At 36.1% G+C, this 18747-nt stretch overlaps 1 protein-coding gene across 4 annotated transcripts in view; it reads right to left on the reverse strand.

The window, feature by feature from the left end:
• Positions 1-532: 532 nt before the first annotated feature.
• LOC122061916 (citrate synthase, mitochondrial) overlaps positions 533-18747 on the reverse strand; it is a 69368-nt gene continuing 51153 nt past the window's right edge. For all 4 annotated transcript variants that reach the window (XM_042625478.1, XM_042625477.1, XM_042625476.1 and 1 more), the window contains exons 4-20: positions 16751-16792; positions 16116-16181; positions 15885-15950; positions 15654-15767; positions 12995-13058; positions 12361-12443; positions 10842-10891; positions 10686-10763; positions 8570-8698; positions 8396-8438; positions 8123-8209; positions 4654-4755; positions 2032-2139; positions 1873-1923; positions 1225-1298; positions 975-1026; positions 533-891 (exon numbers count right to left, since the gene is read on the reverse strand). In XM_042625478.1, coding sequence (XP_042481412.1) covers positions 799-891; positions 975-1026; positions 1225-1298; positions 1873-1923; positions 2032-2139; positions 4654-4755; positions 8123-8209; positions 8396-8438; positions 8570-8698; positions 10686-10763; positions 10842-10891; positions 12361-12443; positions 12995-13058; positions 15654-15767; positions 15885-15950; positions 16116-16181; positions 16751-16792 — 1302 coding nt within the window. In that variant the 3' untranslated portion in view covers positions 533-798. The remainder of the gene's footprint in view (positions 892-974; positions 1027-1224; positions 1299-1872; positions 1924-2031; positions 2140-4653; positions 4756-8122; positions 8210-8395; positions 8439-8569; positions 8699-10685; positions 10764-10841; positions 10892-12360; positions 12444-12994; positions 13059-15653; positions 15768-15884; positions 15951-16115; positions 16182-16750; positions 16793-18747) is intronic.

Genomic DNA, 18747 nt, shown 5'->3' on the forward strand with positions numbered 1-18747 from the left:
AAGAATCAGACAAATTACATTATTTCTGGGTGACTGAATGCTGCTTTTTTATGTTCTTAGCAAAATTAATGAATGGGGAAAAAAAAGCCTGAAAGACAACATAACCCCTACAGTCAGACATGGGGAGAAATGACCATTCCACCCCTCATGAAAGGCGAAAATCCCACCCGGTTGATATTTCCGGACACGTTCCCATTAACCCCCGCACTAGTGCAAAGGACACACTGCCTTTCAGGAAACCATCTCCCCAATGATTTTTCAAGGGAGTTGGGAGATGAGAGATGCGGAAGGAAGAAAAAAAGTGCCGGGAAGGTTAAAACTCAATAGGTTGTTCAAGCCAATGGCTTTTAAAGCACAATCCTAGCTTAATTGCATGCAATGATTTTGCCCAGCTCTTGCAGAGACAGAAACATGGTCTAATCGTTGAGCTCTCCTTTGATATGGATGTTCTTGTGGCTAGTGCTCTTGTAAACATGTATGCAAAAAACGAATTTATAGTGGATGCTCGCAGAGATTTTGATGAAAATCAAAATTTACAGAATAGTTTCTACCTTTATAAATGACTATTTGAAACAATGCTCGTGATTGGTAAACTCAGGAACTTGAAGATTTAGATCTGAACAGCTCATGCATACAATGAGCATCAAAATTTATAAAAGAGAACTGCAAAAACTCAACAGTCTCAGAAACACCCCCCCACCCCACCCCAAAAAAAAAAAAAAAAAAAGGCTCTCTTTTTACCAATCATTATTGAGAAGATTCAATGTGGAAACCCATCTTCAACTACAATTCTAAGCATCAAGCTGCTTTCTTGCAGTAGTTCTCAAGCCAGTCCATTGTCACACTTTTCGGCCTTTCAAGTGGCAAGCCAAGGGCACGGTCCCATATCAACTGAACCAGAAAGATTGATTTAGATTAACTCACAACTATAAATAACAAATCAGTTCAAGGGGTAAAGGAAGTGGAGGAAAAACCTGAGAGCAAATTCCAATGCTTCTTGAGACACCAAACAGAACCGTAAAATATCTGTACAAGAATTGCAGGATATCATCATATATAGGGGTTCAGTAGTTTTGCGTTAGTGTAAGTTATGCAGAGCCATAAAAATTCATATAAAGTGGCACATCTACAAAAATTTCATTTGGGCAAATGATGCAAAGATGCATAATTCAAAAGTTAGTAGTAGCAAGCAACTTAAAAGTTAGAGAGGATCAGACTGAGTACCTCGCTTCAGCCAAGCCAAAATAGTTCAGCAACACCCCACTATGAGCATCAACATTAGGCCAGGGGTTTTTAACCTATATCGCAGACAATGGAGTCAGATTTACAATGGAACAGTTTGACAGTTAAGTTTACTGGAAATATAAACATGATATAATTCATGTTTCATACAAGTATGGAAATAACTGTCATTGACAACATAGATAGCACAATAGAGCAGCCAAATATTAAGAAGAAACGGGAGAGAAATGAAGGACAGAAGAGGGAGGAATAAGAAGAAAAAGAAAAACAAGATGGATTATGCCCCAATATCCAAGTCAAATTGATGAAATACTAGGGGTAAAAAAAAACCATGCCAAATATGAATTTAAAATCAGAAACCAAGGGTCCGAGTCAATAACTTTCATCAGTCGGCCTGAATTTCTTCTCACTTTCTCTGTTATTGCTCTTCATTTTTCTAAGACATAAAATTGGTGCTTTTGTTTGTTCAGATACTTGAAAAGGTAGATGGTGAGAATCAAAGATGAGAAGAAACTGACTAACTCATAGTGCTTCACCAAGGGATTACATTTCAGGTTACACATCATACTAATTGCAACTCAAGCATATGTAGATGATATTCCCTTGATCAATTAGATAGTAAACAATTACCTTTCCTAGCTGAGTAAGAATTGGAGGCACAACATCGTAAAGCTTGGAAACCTGTAAAGTTCACAGTGGATGTGTCTCAGTTCACCAACAAATAGGACTAAACTAGTATATTGGAGTTTACACCCTTATCTGATACCCAGGGACTAAGTGGTAACCAACCAGCTGGAACAATGGATCATCAGGTAAGTGCTTCAGCGCAAACTCCCTCTGGCACATGTATCTTGGATCTGTTTTGCGCAAAACTCCATGCCCATAACCAGGAACAACCTGCACATTTTAACACAAAGGACAACCCCATATAAAACAAGCAATAATTTGCCAAACCTGGTCGCCAAATAAGCTCTATGAAAGCATGCAAAAGCAATGGAAATAGTTGAGACAGAATCAAATGTGTAAAATCATCCCAAATTAGGTTCTTATACCACTAGGTATCAGAGTTTTATTTTTCATTGAACTTCATAATTTGGAGCTTCCCTCCCTGTTTCCTCTTCTTCTAAGTTCAGAGAACAGCAAGGACGGAATCCTTTATCCTACAAAAGTCACTTGAAGAAACAGCGCTCAAACTGAACTCCATTGCACAATGGCGAGATTGCTATGTTTTGAATTTCATAGTTATAATTAATTCTTTCACAAAACGTCTGTTTCAGTTATTGAATTTTTTACCAAGGTGGCAAGGTCCACAATAATATTGCAAGTAATGAGGATTGTTGGGCATCAGTTTTACAAATGGGCTGTTTCAGTTGAGTTGAGGATTTTGAACAATGTTGGAACAAATGGAGAACAATCCAATGCTTTAGACTACAGATCAATTTATAAATCCGGCAGGAACATCAGACACTTTCACAGTTGAGCAGTTGATCATGTTAATGGGTGTTGCTCAATCCAACCTGGATAGAATCAAGTAATCCCTGATATAGCACTCAATTCTTGTTCTCGGGAGAAATGAAATTTTGCAAGGTTTCAGTAGTTCCGAGGTTGCAAGCATGAATCCTATATTTTTCTAGGGGAAAAGGTTCCCCGAACCACAGGGATTTCCTACCACCCACCCCCCATAAAATTTGTTAATCATTTTTTCTCTTTCCTATAAATAATGGATAAAATATTCCATGTTCGAGGACATAGGAACCATGGCTCAGATTACCCTTGCCCATTTTTCTATTTCATGGAAGAAAGTAGATACTGGTTCACTATCCAAATCCAAATTCACATGTACTAATGTACACTCACATGGCTATTTTTTTTTTTTGGAGAATAGACACAAATGTTCATTTCAAAGACTTCAACATGTCTTACAACTTAATTATCAAGGCTGGAGCAGCATGAATTTTATAATTCGTAGGGTTTGGTGCCATGAACTACATTTGCTTTACTTGATTCATGGCAATTGTCATAGCACTAGAAAATGTTGTTTAGTTGAAATTCAATCATACGAACGACTGGATGCTTATGATCTACTTGATCATCAATTTTCTGCTTACGAATAGAAACAACTATCCACCATGACAAATTGACAACTATTCCAACTATAACTGGCCATCAATTCCAAAAAAACCAAGCAAGCAACATCATGTATTCCCAGAATCATACATGGGATTTTCACCGAGCAGGTGCATGGCAAATTGCCAACGAAGCACCGGTAAAGACAAAGGGAGTACTTCTTCTAAGGGACACAATGCAAGAGAGTTCAAAAATTTTTAACTCTCTTAGGACCCATTCATTTCAATGAAAATATTTTCCAGAAATTGCTTAAAAGCAAAATAAAACCATATTGGTCCTAAAAACAGAAATTGTTTTACTAGAACGAAAACTGTATTGGTCCTAAAAACATAAATTATTTTATTAGAACATAATACAAAATTTTCGAAAAGGGAAAATGTAATTGTAACCCTCTATTGGCCTGATATTTCCACATTGAAGAATAATGTGGCAAATACATAGTTTTAAATCTCGGATCACAAGTTTCGATGGTTTTGACCCACCTTGAGATGACCAAGTTTCAATGGTTTCAATCTAATTTCGACCCAAATTTCTAGAGAGAGAGAGGGTTACAACCAGGTTTCAGAATTTTCGACCAAATTTCGCTTTCGACCAAGGTCCAAACCCAAGATTAGAACCATAGGCAACTCTGACCGTTGAATATCTAGGGAATTGCCTAGCTTGGCCACATTTCAGCCTCGAATTCAATCATTTGCCCTTCCGTCTAATGGCATACCCTCTCTTGTATATCCATGCACCCCATTGTAGTCCCATGCACCCACTTGTAGTCCTGAGTTCTATTTTGCCACTTTGCAAATTCCGATAGGTTGAAACTTGCCATGTGAATGGGGGACCTCGGGATCTACATGTCCATAAATTTTCAGCCCCATCTGAGCCGCCAACTGGTAGAATCAGGGCCATACTACAGTCTAAGTGTAACCAACACTGCTAAGCATAACAGAACCCTTTGGAAAATGACATGCCATTTTATGTTTTTGGATGTTGTTTTCCAGAAAAAGTGCTGGCATCTTGGTCCACGAAACAATTGCCAACTATGGAGAACATCATCCCCATCATAAGGTTGAACTATTTTCCCCATTCAACTATGCCTAAACATGCTTCCTTCGTCATGTACAATAATAATAATAAAAAATAAAATAAAAAAAAAAAGAAGAAGAAGAAGAAGAAGAAGATAAAAATAATTTCATGGCCCCTGCATAGATATAAAGACTATTAAAATGCTAGTCTGAATCTATCTTGGTAAAAGATCAAATACTGTTGCTGACATAAGTAATCAGTCCATACCTTGCCGCTGTTCAATGTTTTCCAAACGTAGTCCTTTAACTGGTCTGTGGTTATGTTTTCTCCACACTCATCTACGACAGATTTGATCCATAGCAAGACTTCCTGCAAACACAATATGATGAAAAGAAGGTAAACCATTACTCTTATCATGTAACCAAAAGCATATAAGCATGCTCGTAAATGTGTTCAATATATATGACTACTAGTAACAGTACTCAAAAATTGATGAAATCCGAACCATTCAAGGTTGTGGGATTGCCTAATGAGTATTAAAGGACTGAAAAAGAACTTCGAACATCAAAATCATAACTGCGCTATTGACCCCGGATAAAAAGTGGCCTGCTCTGGAAATATCACAATTAATCAAGTTGAGAAAGAATGCTCAAGAGGAAAGATGAACAATCATGTGAGGACCTTCATTTAAATATCTGCTGTGGGTATTGAAAACTGGAAGTCACATATGCAATCTGCAGATGGTTTGTATGGTGTAGAGTGGTGTTTCTCGTCACCATATCCAAGCTTGCTTGGGATCCTGTTACCATGCTCAATCAATATGGGATGCTGAGAATCTCAACATCTTTCTCTGGGAGAGTGGGAGGTAAATGAGAGTATGCTATCTAGTCTACTAAACTGTTCTGTCTTTACTCTTTACCACCATGACTAAATGGTAGGGAACTAGTCCAGCAAGGGATTTTAATCATTTTGGGTTTACTTTTGAGTTATTTTCAATTGTATAGACTTGGATTTTGAATGTATTTTTCCTACAGATAATACTGAAATTTTATTTTCTTTTGGAGGATATTTTCAGAATTTTAGACAGGGACAATATTGTAATTAACTATACTAGGTAGGGTATTTTTGTCTTTTTGCTAAAGGATTAAAGTAATTGTTCTTATTGTTTAGAACTTAAGAAACTTGGAGGTTAACTTCTTGAAGAAGCTACTTTTTAGCTTCTTACGCAAGTAAATTCTATTCTTCTTAAGGTACCTTTAGTTTCTTGAATGGTTCAAGGTCTCAGAGAGATCTCGCTGAGACCTCGTTTTTTTTAATTTAGCAAGACGAGACTAGAGGCGAGGTGTAAAAACGACAAGATCTAGCTAAATTTTGCCTCTACTTTTTTGAAGAAAAAACACTAATGAGCAAGAATTTTGGTGTTTTTGCTTGAGGATCTCCATTCCTACACTCATTGAAGCTTAAAGAGTAGAGAATATTACTTCCTCATCCACATTTGGAGTTAACTTTTCTTCTCAATAATCATTTTAGATAAAAAAAAATCTTCTCAAACCCATTTTTTCATGGAAACATCATCAATACTTGTTGGTTTACATTAGCTTTTTTATATGTGATGCATATCACTGATCTATGGATTCATGGAGGGAAATTTATTTTTCTGTTCTTTAAATTTTTTTATGTTTTTTATTTTTCTGTTTAAATAAATGATGCATACTAACCTTATATTGTTATGTAGCTTATCTTATACCTTCTTCTAGGCTTCGTTGGCCGACACAGCATTCTCATTCAAATATAGGCCGGCATACTTGTGATGGTTCCCAAGGATCCAATATGACCACTAAGGTCTACGTTGCCACGATATTGTTCTATGGAAGCGGGCGGGCTTGGCTTAGAAGTTCGGCCCGATTTTTTTTGGTGTCGTTATGTCATTTCAAAATTTCAATGTATGTAATGTGACTCATCAATCGTCAATGTTAATCGTTAATCAATTAAGTAATTATCTATGATGTCTTTTAAATTCTTATGATTATGGTGTTATGTGTTCATTGTGAAATGTGGATTGTGGAACAGAGCTACTAGCCTCGGGTCAGAAGAGTAGGAGACTACTTACATAGGGTACGAAATTAAAGTACCATTTTAAGTTTGATTTAAAAAAAAAAAAACAGATGTTTCCATTGTGTTTAGAAGTCCTAAATAGGGTAAATAGCTAATTTTAGGGATTACAAAGACCATATGGCTACCAAGACCAACCACCAAGCGACCGCGAAAAATACATGATCTTGGCGAGATCTCGCCAGATCTCTCTTTTTTGGATTGGTGAGATGGGGGGGGGGGGGGGAGAGCGAGATCTTGTACCTTGGTTTCTTGAGCAATAACACCTCGCTATATAAGGATGTAAACTCGACTAGGAGAAGATCGAATGGAATGAATTGAAATTTTTTGTTTAGTGGAAGGTTTTCACATGTTCCCATAGAGAGCGGATCCTTTCGTATCTCCACACCCCCTATCTTCTCTTCCATCTTCCCTCTTCCCTCTTCCCTCTTCCCTAGTTCCCTTTACCCTTTCCTCTTTGTCCCTTCTCAATCATACTGTTACTGTTCACAGAACTAGAGCAGTACCTATCTCTCACTCTCCCCCTTCTGATTCTATCAATATTACCCTACTTTCTTCTCCTCTAAATGAAATAATTCTGATACCTTCTCTGTTTATCCATCATTCTTAGCCTTTCTTTGTCCTTGTGTATGTGAGTTGCATCCTCTTATTATTTCTTCTTAAAGCTCTTCTAAGAGTTACTGTTCTCGGGTACTGTTCACAGCCCCTTATCAGTAGGTGATGTCTTACTCCTTTCCTAATTTCTTCCCTTCTTAAAGCCCTAATCAGTCTTCCCCACGACTTCTTCCTTAAAGTTCACCTCTATACTATCCTACATCACTAAACACTCCAAGATTGAAAACAAGAGAGGTAAGAGTATGCTGACATGCAAAGTGATCAATTAACAAAACACCATGTAGTACATTAGGTAAAAGTGCATGCTCCAAATGTAGGGTATGTTGGTAGTAGAGTTTGAGAATATAAACAAAACTCTTTTGGGCAATTGGCTAGAGTTTCAATAATTTTGAGGAGAAATTGGCATCCCTCTCAACATCCTTGTCTCAGATACACTTATTTTATTTTTGTGTTGTTTCCTTTATCGCCCGACAAGACACCATTCTTTTTTTTGTGTTCTTTAATATGTAAAAATTCTCATTGAGAGCAGTCAAGGGACAAATCACCTTCATAGTCCACCTAGTTGAGGCACACGGAAGGTGATGTGACAGTGCCAACCATGCGATATCCGAGGAATGGTCTGGAATTCCCATATGTCAAAGCTCAGACTCAAATTCAATAGTACACCTTGCCATGAATTGGCATTTCCCCTTGTATTTTCAGCCTCCATTTCCTTCAAATTTTTTTTTTTTTAAAGTTTCATTTTTTTCCACTGGATTTTCAGAACTTCATTTTGCCACTTGGCCTATCTGTTTGTGGCTGAAACTTGACATATGAGCACCTTGGTGTCTATCTGTCCACAAAATTCCAGCCCCATCCAACCTGCCACATGGGCCGATACTTAGGCTGTCCAAGAAAACCACTCCCTATTTATTTAGATAGAATTAATAAAATCATTCTCTGAAACACCTTTGGTTTCCTAATGTCATAAAACTTAATTATAAACAAAAGGTTACAAAGGATATAATACCTGGTTAGCCAAGCCATGAAGAGGTCCAGCCAAACCATTTAATGCAGCAGCAAATGAAAGGTAAGGGTCTGAAAGGGCACTAGCAACCTGCAAAATGGATGTGGTTATGAACATTGAAGTCTTAAATAGGAAAGATTGTCAGACACTAAAAGAGAGTTCTCCTTGTTTTGCATCATCCCTTCTTAACAATAATTATGATACAATCTACAGGAATTTGAGATCCAAGCATAAAAAGGCTTTTCTACCATGCACATCAAGTTAACAGTCACTTACAAGATGACCAGTGTGAGCACTGACATTTCCACCTTCATGATCACTGCAACAAACCACAACAATCTTTTTGAAAGAATGAAAGAGTTACGCTGCTCCGTATTACGGGCCAAAATTATATGACTAGAAGGACATAACAAAAAAAATGCTACAGAATCCAGAATAATGATAACTGACCTATGGATGGTGACATATAGCCTCATTAGCTCGTGCATTTTAGGATCATCAAATCCAAGCATGTGAGAAAAATTTGCACCATAATCTAGAGAATCGTCAAGGGGTATAATTTTCGCATCCTTGTAAACCCTTCAAAATCGTAGTAAATAAATCAAAAAATTATAATTCAAAAGATAGACTCAGCAACAAGGCCCGTCGCATAGCTTAAAAAAATAAAGGAAATTTGGAGGGAAAAAATAGCTCCGAAAGGATTATGTCAGTGTCGAACATGATAAACTTTGAAGCACCACCGTGGTCGCATGTCATTTAGCAGTAACATACAAAGTACAATTGGAAACATATCAGTTGATATAACTAGAATACTAGATTGCATATAAGCACCTCCATTCATAGGAAAAATAATCAATTATAAAAATATAACCCAATAACAAAAAAGAAAACAATAAAACATATAATCTAAACATAAGGTCAGGATGTCAGACACAGTTCCCTAAACAGCAGTTGCTTAGTAAAAAAATGGATAAAAATGGAGTCTCTTTGTCATTCAGATACACATTTTCCAAGGGAGTTCGAATCATTTCAAGAAAGTAGTAATAATAATTTACAAAAAATAAAAAATAAAAAAAAATCTATGCTCAAGAATTAAAAAATAAAAAGTAAAATGCTCAATTGCACATTGGATGTCTATTATGTTCCAAGGTACAACAATTAAAAAACACAAAATAAAACATAATCATTGCCTTGAAAAATCTTATAATCCGTGTTGGAGACCTACAGTGCAACTCTAATATAATTTAAATGATTTACATAATAGGTGTGAATATCAGTATTCTGCAGTGCATCTTAAAATGTACAGCTTGAATCTAAAGGGAAGTTCAGTAATATGTTTAGGTCTGAAGTATGGGGCAGCTTTTAATTTGATTAGTATGATAAAATAGTCTTCAGTTAAGTTTTGGGTCCTCTTAGTCCTTAGATGAGTCATATGGTTAGTTTTGAACAAAAGAAGTTTCAATTTCTGTAGGGTCTTTGTTTAGGAAGAGTTTCTTATCTGTTTGGCAAGAGGGTGCTGCTTTTCTTTCTCTCTTTCCTCCCCCACAATCCCTCTCTCCCTATCTATTCCTTTTTTTTTTTTTTTTTTTTTTTTTTTTTTTTCTCTTTAACCCAGTCACAGATCTCAGTTGTTGTTGCATATCACAATATTATTTCAGAATCCAAAGGTCTGCTGCTGCTTTCTTGTCAGTTTTATTCTTTCAGTTTCTTCGTAGTGCTCTGTTTTCAATTCTTCCCTATTCTGTTTCTGATACAAAATTTTTATCAGTTCTCAATTCCTGATATCTATTTACTATTTATTCCTTTAAATATGTTTTGATTTATCAATTATTATTTTCTCTAATCAGTTATGTCAGCTTTTTTGTTTTGATATTTCAATCTCTGAACAGATTCATCAACCTGGTCTATCGCACCCCTTTATTGGACTGAGAAATAGGATCCCATATAACTGCAAGGTAGAGGACGATAAAGGTTCACCCGACCATAATTCTTGGCATAACAGAATAAGGGTCTGAGAGTAATCTGATTTATCCCCAAATACGGTTCAAGAAAATTTCGAGATATTTTTGCTGAAGGCCTGACACCTTGTCATTACCATCCATCACTTTTAAATCCCTCTTTGAAACATTAGTATGGAAACTTCTTTGATCCTAAATCCTAAATTAGGGTTTGGGATTGCGTTATTACGTAATTTGCAAAGCCAGAACATTAATTCTCCTCCCATTTAAATGTAAGCAAATGCTGTAGTAGAACATTTAGCCATAGAAGATTAGAACAGGAGATTCTACGAAGAGAAAACTCTGTAAGACTGCTTGACCCCATTATTCATTGGTTGCCAAAATAGAATGCAGACCACAATAATTCGTATCAGAGTCTCAGACACATCACATGATTGCATGGCACCCCTAACATTATCCCCCGATCTAAGTCAGTTAATGTAGGCCCTCTTCTCTTTGGAGGAGATAGGGGTGGAGGAAGGGGCATCAGATCATATAGATAATTACTCCAGAAAGATGACAAGAAGGTTGCAATAAATATCAACAAGGTCAGGATGAAGTGCACAAACCTTCGATAAACATATGAAGCTACAACTGGAAGTTGAGCTATCAGATTGAGAGAATCCTCATATGTCGGTTCCCAGTACCTAAAACAATATAAAGATGTATAAAAAACAGATACGTGAGAAAAGATTCTATAACATGATGATAGTCAAAGGCCTTACTTTGATTTTGGAATCCCTTTCTCATAAGCCTTTTGAAACTCACTGTTAACCTGAAAGTGCATAACAATTTGTCAAAAGATTCCTTCATCCCCAAAATAATTATTAAAAAAATTTGTTAAAGATGGTCCAATGGTATTTCCTAAATAACATTAAATTTATTAAATCCATCTAACATGCATCAAAAGTTTCACCTTCCCTTCTTTTCTTTTGGGAAGGTGTGTTCTGCCTTCTGTGAAATATAATAAAACTGAAATCTTCCACCACATACACAAATAGAAAAGATTTCTAGTCTAGCAAGACTAGAGAGTTTCACTTTCACTAGTCCAACACCAAATTTTGCCACATTGGAGGGTGATGTGGCAAATTTTGATTGTATAATCTAGGACTTGATCTAGATTGACCACATGCCAAATTTCAGAAATAAATTCAACCATACACCCTTCTATGTATTGGCATATTCCCTTGTATTTCCAGGTGTCCATTTCTTTTTTAATAGCTTCAATTTTTTCACTGGATTTTCAGAGCTTTATTTCACCACTTTCCAACTCTGTTTTGTCCTAAACTTGAGGCATTTGGAGTCTACTTGTCCAAATTTCAGCTCTACCCAATCTACCACATGACAAACTATGGCGCTGAACTAGCGAAACTCTCTAGTCTTGCCAGACTGGAAAAACCTTTTCCTACACAAATATTTAAATTCTGGCCACCTGGGATATCAAGACCATGGAGATCAAAACTTTCATCCATGGAGAATCTATAGATTAAGAGCTTGAATAAATCTTTGGCATTATTCAAGGACTACAATTCAACATCAAGTTGATAGTCCTCTAGTTAAGGTTTATTCACATTTTGGGGGAGAATTTTCTGTTAACATCATGTATTTACTACTAGGCACACCCTTGGGCTAAAGATCAACAATGTACACACTATTCAAGATGCAACTGCATCTCTAATCCATTCCTAATTGTTCAGCTCAAACATTTAGGCTGTAAGATTGCAACTTCCGAGTATATCCACCTCGGCTTGGAAAAATGGAGATGAACATGCTAGCATGTGTGGAATGATAATTAAATGTACCTATCAAGAAAATTCTTTTATGCACTTAAACAAGCATCATTACAAAGGGCAGGGAGCAATATGTGGCACCTCTTTGAAGAAAAGATGAAATCTCATGGCTTTCTTACGCTGCTACTAAAAGTGCAGCACTAGAAATCTCAGTTACCAGAGCAAGATTTACTTTCCATCAATTTAAAAGTAAAATAAGATAAACAGTATAATATACACTTTCCCATATTGTTAGAAAAGAACCAGTCTGTGTCATGATATTTGTGCGTTATACACCATAAAATGACAAGTTTCAAAATATCTTCACATTTGGCATAACGGTACTGCAAGCAGCATATTCAATCAATCAATCAAATATCATAAATTGAACAAATACAGCATTAGAAATTGAGTATGGTCATGCACAAATACATTTTGACAGCAAATTTGAAATCTACAAAGTTCAGTAATCTACCTGAAGTGCCATAACACCTGATGTAAATTGGGTCATGGGGTGAGAAGTTACAGGGAGAGCATCAATGGCTTTATACACATAATCTGCAACCAAAAATGATAGGTACTCAATAACAAACAATTTCAGAAATTAGGTCTACTTGCATAGTTTAGATAGTAAGTATAGGAACTTTATCATGGAAAATATCATAACTAAACAAAGTGATATCCCAACCACTAGAGGCTAGCTAATGTCTATAGAAATGTCTAGTGATGCTTTTTAATTGATAGTATGGGCTAACATAAAGTTGCAAGAAGCACACTACAGACAGGAAAAAAACAATGAGCATATTTGTGTAAACCCATGGAAATTCTTTGAAATAGAAGCTCGAAGGACAAATCACAATTTATCACAATAGATCCTCAGTGCAGTCAGAGGTGAGTTACATGGCAAAACAGAAAGTCCAATACAACATCAAGTCAGAACTAACATCTTTTGAGAAATTGGCCTGCATATCAAATGTGTGCTTGACTCCAGAGATGCAAGTTAAACGTGTGCATATGCATTGTCATGTATGTGGGTATGAAACTATCGATTTATTCTGCAGGTACCAAAACTAAAATGCTTCTTTGAAAACTGTTTTAAGACAACTAACCTGGAACTGTCGCACGACTTCGCAATTCCTTAGATAATGCATCTACTTGCTCATTAGTTGGTACCTGTGATACAGAGAAGTGCACATAATGTATTTCATATATGTACAAAATTAGAAAAGACCATCATTGGCAGAAATTAAGCTGAAATATGTCTGGCACCATATGCAGAGAGAAATTGCATGTGCTAGTTTCTAATATTTCACATTTCATGTATTTCCTTTTATCCACCCATTATTTTTACCTAATAAAGATGCAAAGAGGTAAAGAGAGAAATGATTAATAGAAAAGAATACAAAGGAAGTTTTATGGTAGAATCTTCTATAAAAATAAAAGCCACGAATATTGTCAATCTCTACCAGTCAACAGAGCAAGTTTATCATTTACTTTTAAATATAAGATATTCCTTTCAATTAAAAGCCTCATTAAAATTAATTAAGAAATTTTGTCGTAATCAAGGATTAAAGTATCGGTATCGGTCACCGTATCGGTCGACCAAAATTAAGATACGTATCGGAGGGTATCGTATCGTGTTAGAGATACGCTAAGATACGCTAAAGATATGCACATAAATGGATATGAAACACCTTTTTAAACACTTTTGCATAAAAAAATTGTTAAAAAAAAGCTATTGATAACATGTATTATGCATAACCACTAAATTGAGGGTATCGCACTAAGAATCAAAGGTTTGTAGTTGTCCCATAAATGTAAAATCCTTGTTCTCAACCTTGATTTCCATTTTAGTTAGAGAGAAATATGGCTGGCAGCAACTTTGGAACAAAAACCCCTCAAAAAATTGTGTTTTCTGAAAAATACCCATCCCGGCCATTATATGACTGTAGCGCACTATATCGGTACATACCAATACTCACCGATACGTACCAATACATACTGATCGATACATACCGATACGTATCGATACTCACCGATACGTATCGATACTCACCGATACGTACTGATACTCATCGATACGTACCGATCAATACATACAAATATTCACCGATACCGATACATACCGAAACGTATATTTCACCTTTATATTTTCCATAGAGTATTAGTTCGTATCGATAGTGTATTGGTGCATATCGATATGTATCTTAGGATATATATCGATACGAAAGGATTTTAAAAATTCCATGTATCGTATCGGTCGGCTAAATTTAAGATATGTATCGGAAGGTATCGTATTGGTATCGGAGATACTTTAAACCATGGTCGTAATAAATAACTACTTGATACAATATGTGGAAGGTCAACTTTTGAAGGCTGAAACACTGGAAGGGTGCATGAGATATAAGTTATAGATATTGAAAAGCTCTTCACCAATAAGCTATGGAGGGCCCAGATCGGAAATTGGGATCAAGTGAATCAAAGTATGATGGATTGTGCCAGTGAACTATGAAACTGATATTTTATTCTTTTACTTTATTTATTGTAGGGGTCAATATTAGTCATCAGACTACGTTACATACAGGCACCAGAATAGCTCTTAGCAAGGCTCTTCTTATATAAACATTCTGAAGGATAAGAGCCTGAATAGTTCATTTTTACTTTTACTAGTATTGCAGAGATATTTACTCTCTCGTTTCCTCCCTATCAACTTGGGTTGAGAACAAAACATAATAACAATGTTGGCTGTCAAGTCTCAGTACGTAGAAATACAGATCCAGATTGGCCGTGTCAACATGATGCAAAACCGAACATAAACCTAACATAAAAATATTTATGTATAGATCTATATTAAACTGCTACAGACTGATTTGCTACCATACGGACTGATACACAGCTATCAAAATATTCCAGTTTTTCAATGGAAACTTCTTCCCCCTAAACCTAAGCAAAAACGACCTAGAAGAAGTGAATAAACAAGCAAAAAAAATCCACACTTAAATAGGTTTTTATTTTTCAAATCATCTTGCTGAATTGCTTCTTATTACTGATTAGTAGTTTTGACAATGCACTTGCTAATGAAGATTTGAATCACACAGATGCCGCGAAGAGAGAGATAACATGACATTGGTTAGCTATCATTATTTATTGCTTATGTATGATATAAAATGCTTAAGAACAATAGATTTGCATGTATCATAAGCATATCCATACACATCAAAGCGAAAATAGCATTGATTTTTATGTCTCTGAGAAGTCTCTTAAAACCAGCTTTCTGATACTCTGCCCAATACTAATACTTAACACCTTGTAACAATGTATCCTGATAACCGTAACCATCAAGTATATCCTCTCAAAAAAAAGGGTGGGGGGAATGATTCAAGAGGACCACAGATCGAATTATACAACATTCAGGAAAGTAGATCTTTTAACCTTGAAATATCTCACGGTCAGAACTCTTATGCCTAACCCCTTCCAAAGGTGCCACATGAATGACACAAGAACAGATTCTTGTTACTCCTAGTACAAGTATTTCTCACAACAACTACATAAATTGAATTGGTAAGGCACTTATTAGCTGATCATGGCCACGCTCAATATTCTCGATTATAACTCAAATTTCAGTTTCAAACCACCTAGGAGGCTTAGGTAGAATTCATAACTACTGCTTTCAAAGCAAAATATATATATATATATATATATTTATTTATTAATATATTAATTATTCAACATGGACACACATAGAAAAGTGAACCAAAGAAAACTTACCTTTCCAGTCAGAAGAAGCCATAGAAGGCCCTCTGGCAATGGCTCGCCACCAGATACTGCAGTTGGTAATAGTTTCTGGCATTCAGGGATAGAAAGACCTCTAAAGCGAATTCCCTGAAAATACACTTTGCCTATAAGTACAGAAGAGCTATAAAATTTCCCTAACAAAAAATCCTAATTCCACTAATAGTTCTACAAAAAACTTTATGAATGATTAAATAGTTAATAAACCTCATCTGGGTCAAGTAGCGATGTCTCCCACAGCAATCCTGTCATTCCTCTCATTCCACCAATTACCTTCAAAATGCAAAGCAAAACAGTTCCAAATGAGGTTATGCAATTTAATTGTGCGATGCTCTAAGATTGCAAACATAAAATCAGAAAAATATGAACGGAAATTTGTAGTTTGAACATTCACTCTCCAATTATAAATAAAAGCAGTTTCCATAAAGAAATTTTTACCATATCAACGGTAATGTTCCCAATTTGAACTTTTCCATGTTCTGATCTGAACTTCTTTAGGCGCTCCTGAAACAGAACAAAGAAAATATAATGCATTTTGAAGTAAAATCCAAAACAGAAACGCATCTTAAAGGCATATATTGTGAGAAGACAGAGATATCCTTTGTTTAATACGGTATCAGGCATATCTCTTTGAGGCATGTATTCACATTTATTTTAGGCGGCCAGAGACAATGAGTCAAACTGAGATAGGTCCAAAAAGGTTCTAAGATATTCGATATAAACCTTCTTAAAGTATCATGAAATAAAATATTAAAAAAATCCTTGGGAAACACCTTTCAGTCATTTTCCATGAAAGAAAAGAACTGGTCAGCTTTGACTTTGGTATCTACCTGAGCTGCATACCAACCCATGTACCATTAATAAAAGATTTTTCCAGAAAGAGGATTCAACAGTATGTTCCCCCCACCCCACCCAAAAAATAAAAAAATAAATAAATAAAATAAAAAAGCAAAAGATTATACTGAACAAGACAGCTCTCATTAGAGGCAATCATTGGCATAAAATTTATTCGGTTCTTCTTGTGTCAAAACCAATCAGATATTCAGTCTCCTCCATCAGGGATTGAAACAAACCTGTTGTTCTGGAATCATTTCCTTTAGCTGAGATTGAAGATCCTACATGGGAGAAAATACATCTTTTAAGAGTAGAACTGGTAAACAAAATATTACATGGTTTTGGATACTCAAAGGGAGGGGGAAGCAGAATACATAATAATATTCCATTTTTGGTGGGGCATGAAAATCATCAATGAGCAAAGGAAAACAAAAAAATAAGAAAAAATTCCGAATAACAAATTTATTGCATAAAGAGAGACTGCAACACATCCATACGCAGTAGATAATAGTGTCATAATCACAAAGCTAATAGCACTTCCTGATTATTGGATAAGGCCCAATATTAACTGTTCCAACAGATCCCTAGCAAGCTTATCATGCAATACATTAATACACCTTGCAATTCAAACAAAGGAGATTTTTCTCGAAATGATGAGTGCTCTATAATTTTTGGTTAGATGCCAGAATCACCAAGGTGCTCTCCTCCCTGTGGACAGCCAAACACTGACCAATGCTGAGTCTCCTCCGACCATCAGAGGTACATGTGCTGGTTCTCATTCCTTGCATGAAAGAATTCAAGCCAACCATTATAGGATCTGCAAAGCAAATGTCATCTTCATAAGCTTGAAGACTAGTCCACTGGAATCTGATGGATTCCCCAATTGCCACTGGTCCCAGGTTATCCCTCAACCTCCTGTCAAAGTTAAATTTGACAGCATAGGCATGAGGACGAATCAACGTATGCCGTATTTAGCGGTGTGCAGTGACCAACTGATAATCTACTTTCAGTCCCTTCATACAGTATCAAAAATAAATCCCACAGTAAACGTCAAAATCTGTAATCCATCATGTTGTCTGTGTCTTAGTTATCTCACAAATTTCCTGGTGATATGTGCCTTACATCTGTAAATTCCGTTGTTTCTTGTCAAAAGCCCCATTATATCTCCATTAAAGCAAACCTCCACATAAGATTCCCATGCTTTCCAAAGAGGTCATTTGCTAATAACAAAAGATATGTATCAAGACGAAATGCATTCCATACAGAACTGTAAAATAATTCCACTTTTCCAAAAGTTTCAAACTATGAAAAGTCAAAAAGTCCAACTTTCTAAAATTCAAGGGAAAAGACCTGTGCAACGTAAGAGAACCAATTATCACTCATATTCTTCATAAAATGTTTTTGAGACATGTCTCAGATATCCAGCTGTTTGGTCTACGGGAACCAACAAACTACAAAATGGAATGTATGCCAATGGATGACCAAAAGATAAAGAGCTCACGTGGGTTTCAACAAGTCCCCTGCTCAAGTCCGCAATGGGCCAAAAGATAACTTAAAAAGAATTCTGGCGAGATCACAATCACTAAAAACTAAAGCAACACTACATCGGACTTGCTTAGTGCGACCTACTCGGCAGTCAAAATCCCCTCTCATTTAGGTCATCAACAGTTGTCAACCTACCTATGTCAAATATTGCTAGTTTGAAACAAAATCTCTACCTTGGGACAAATAAGCTTGACTGAAAGCCTGCAATCCGGAGACTCCATCAAAATTTAATAAAAGAGTTCGAGGACTTTGATCAGGGATTTGCCTCTGGAGTCTTCCTTCCAAAACTGTGAAGCACTATCTTAAGAAGTCATCAACAACTTTTTGAGCATTTTTGGAAGTACTCGGAAACCTATATGCTTGATGAAAACTAGATCATGGTCTTAGGCATATTCTGCACAACTTGCAAATATCATCCATCCATCCTCCAGAAACCAAAATCTTTTACATTTCAACTAAATCTTGATCAGCCCAGACAGTCCCCATGTGATTTGCCTCTTTGCAAGCACTCAATCTATAGATAACCCCATTTAAAAAATGCAGGGAACTGTGGTACCAAAAGTAGAACTCAAAACCTGCATACATTTTGTGAGGACTGAAAAGAAGAATTTTGTCTTACATGTAGAGTCAAGGAATAAGTTAAGAGAAGTAGTAAAAGTTTTTTTTTTTTTTTTTGGGGGGGGGGGGGGGG

The sequence above is a fragment of the Macadamia integrifolia genome, chromosome 14 (assembly GCF_013358625.1).
Source record: "Macadamia integrifolia cultivar HAES 741 chromosome 14, SCU_Mint_v3, whole genome shotgun sequence".
In the NCBI taxonomy this organism is placed as follows: Eukaryota; Viridiplantae; Streptophyta; class Magnoliopsida; order Proteales; family Proteaceae; genus Macadamia; species Macadamia integrifolia.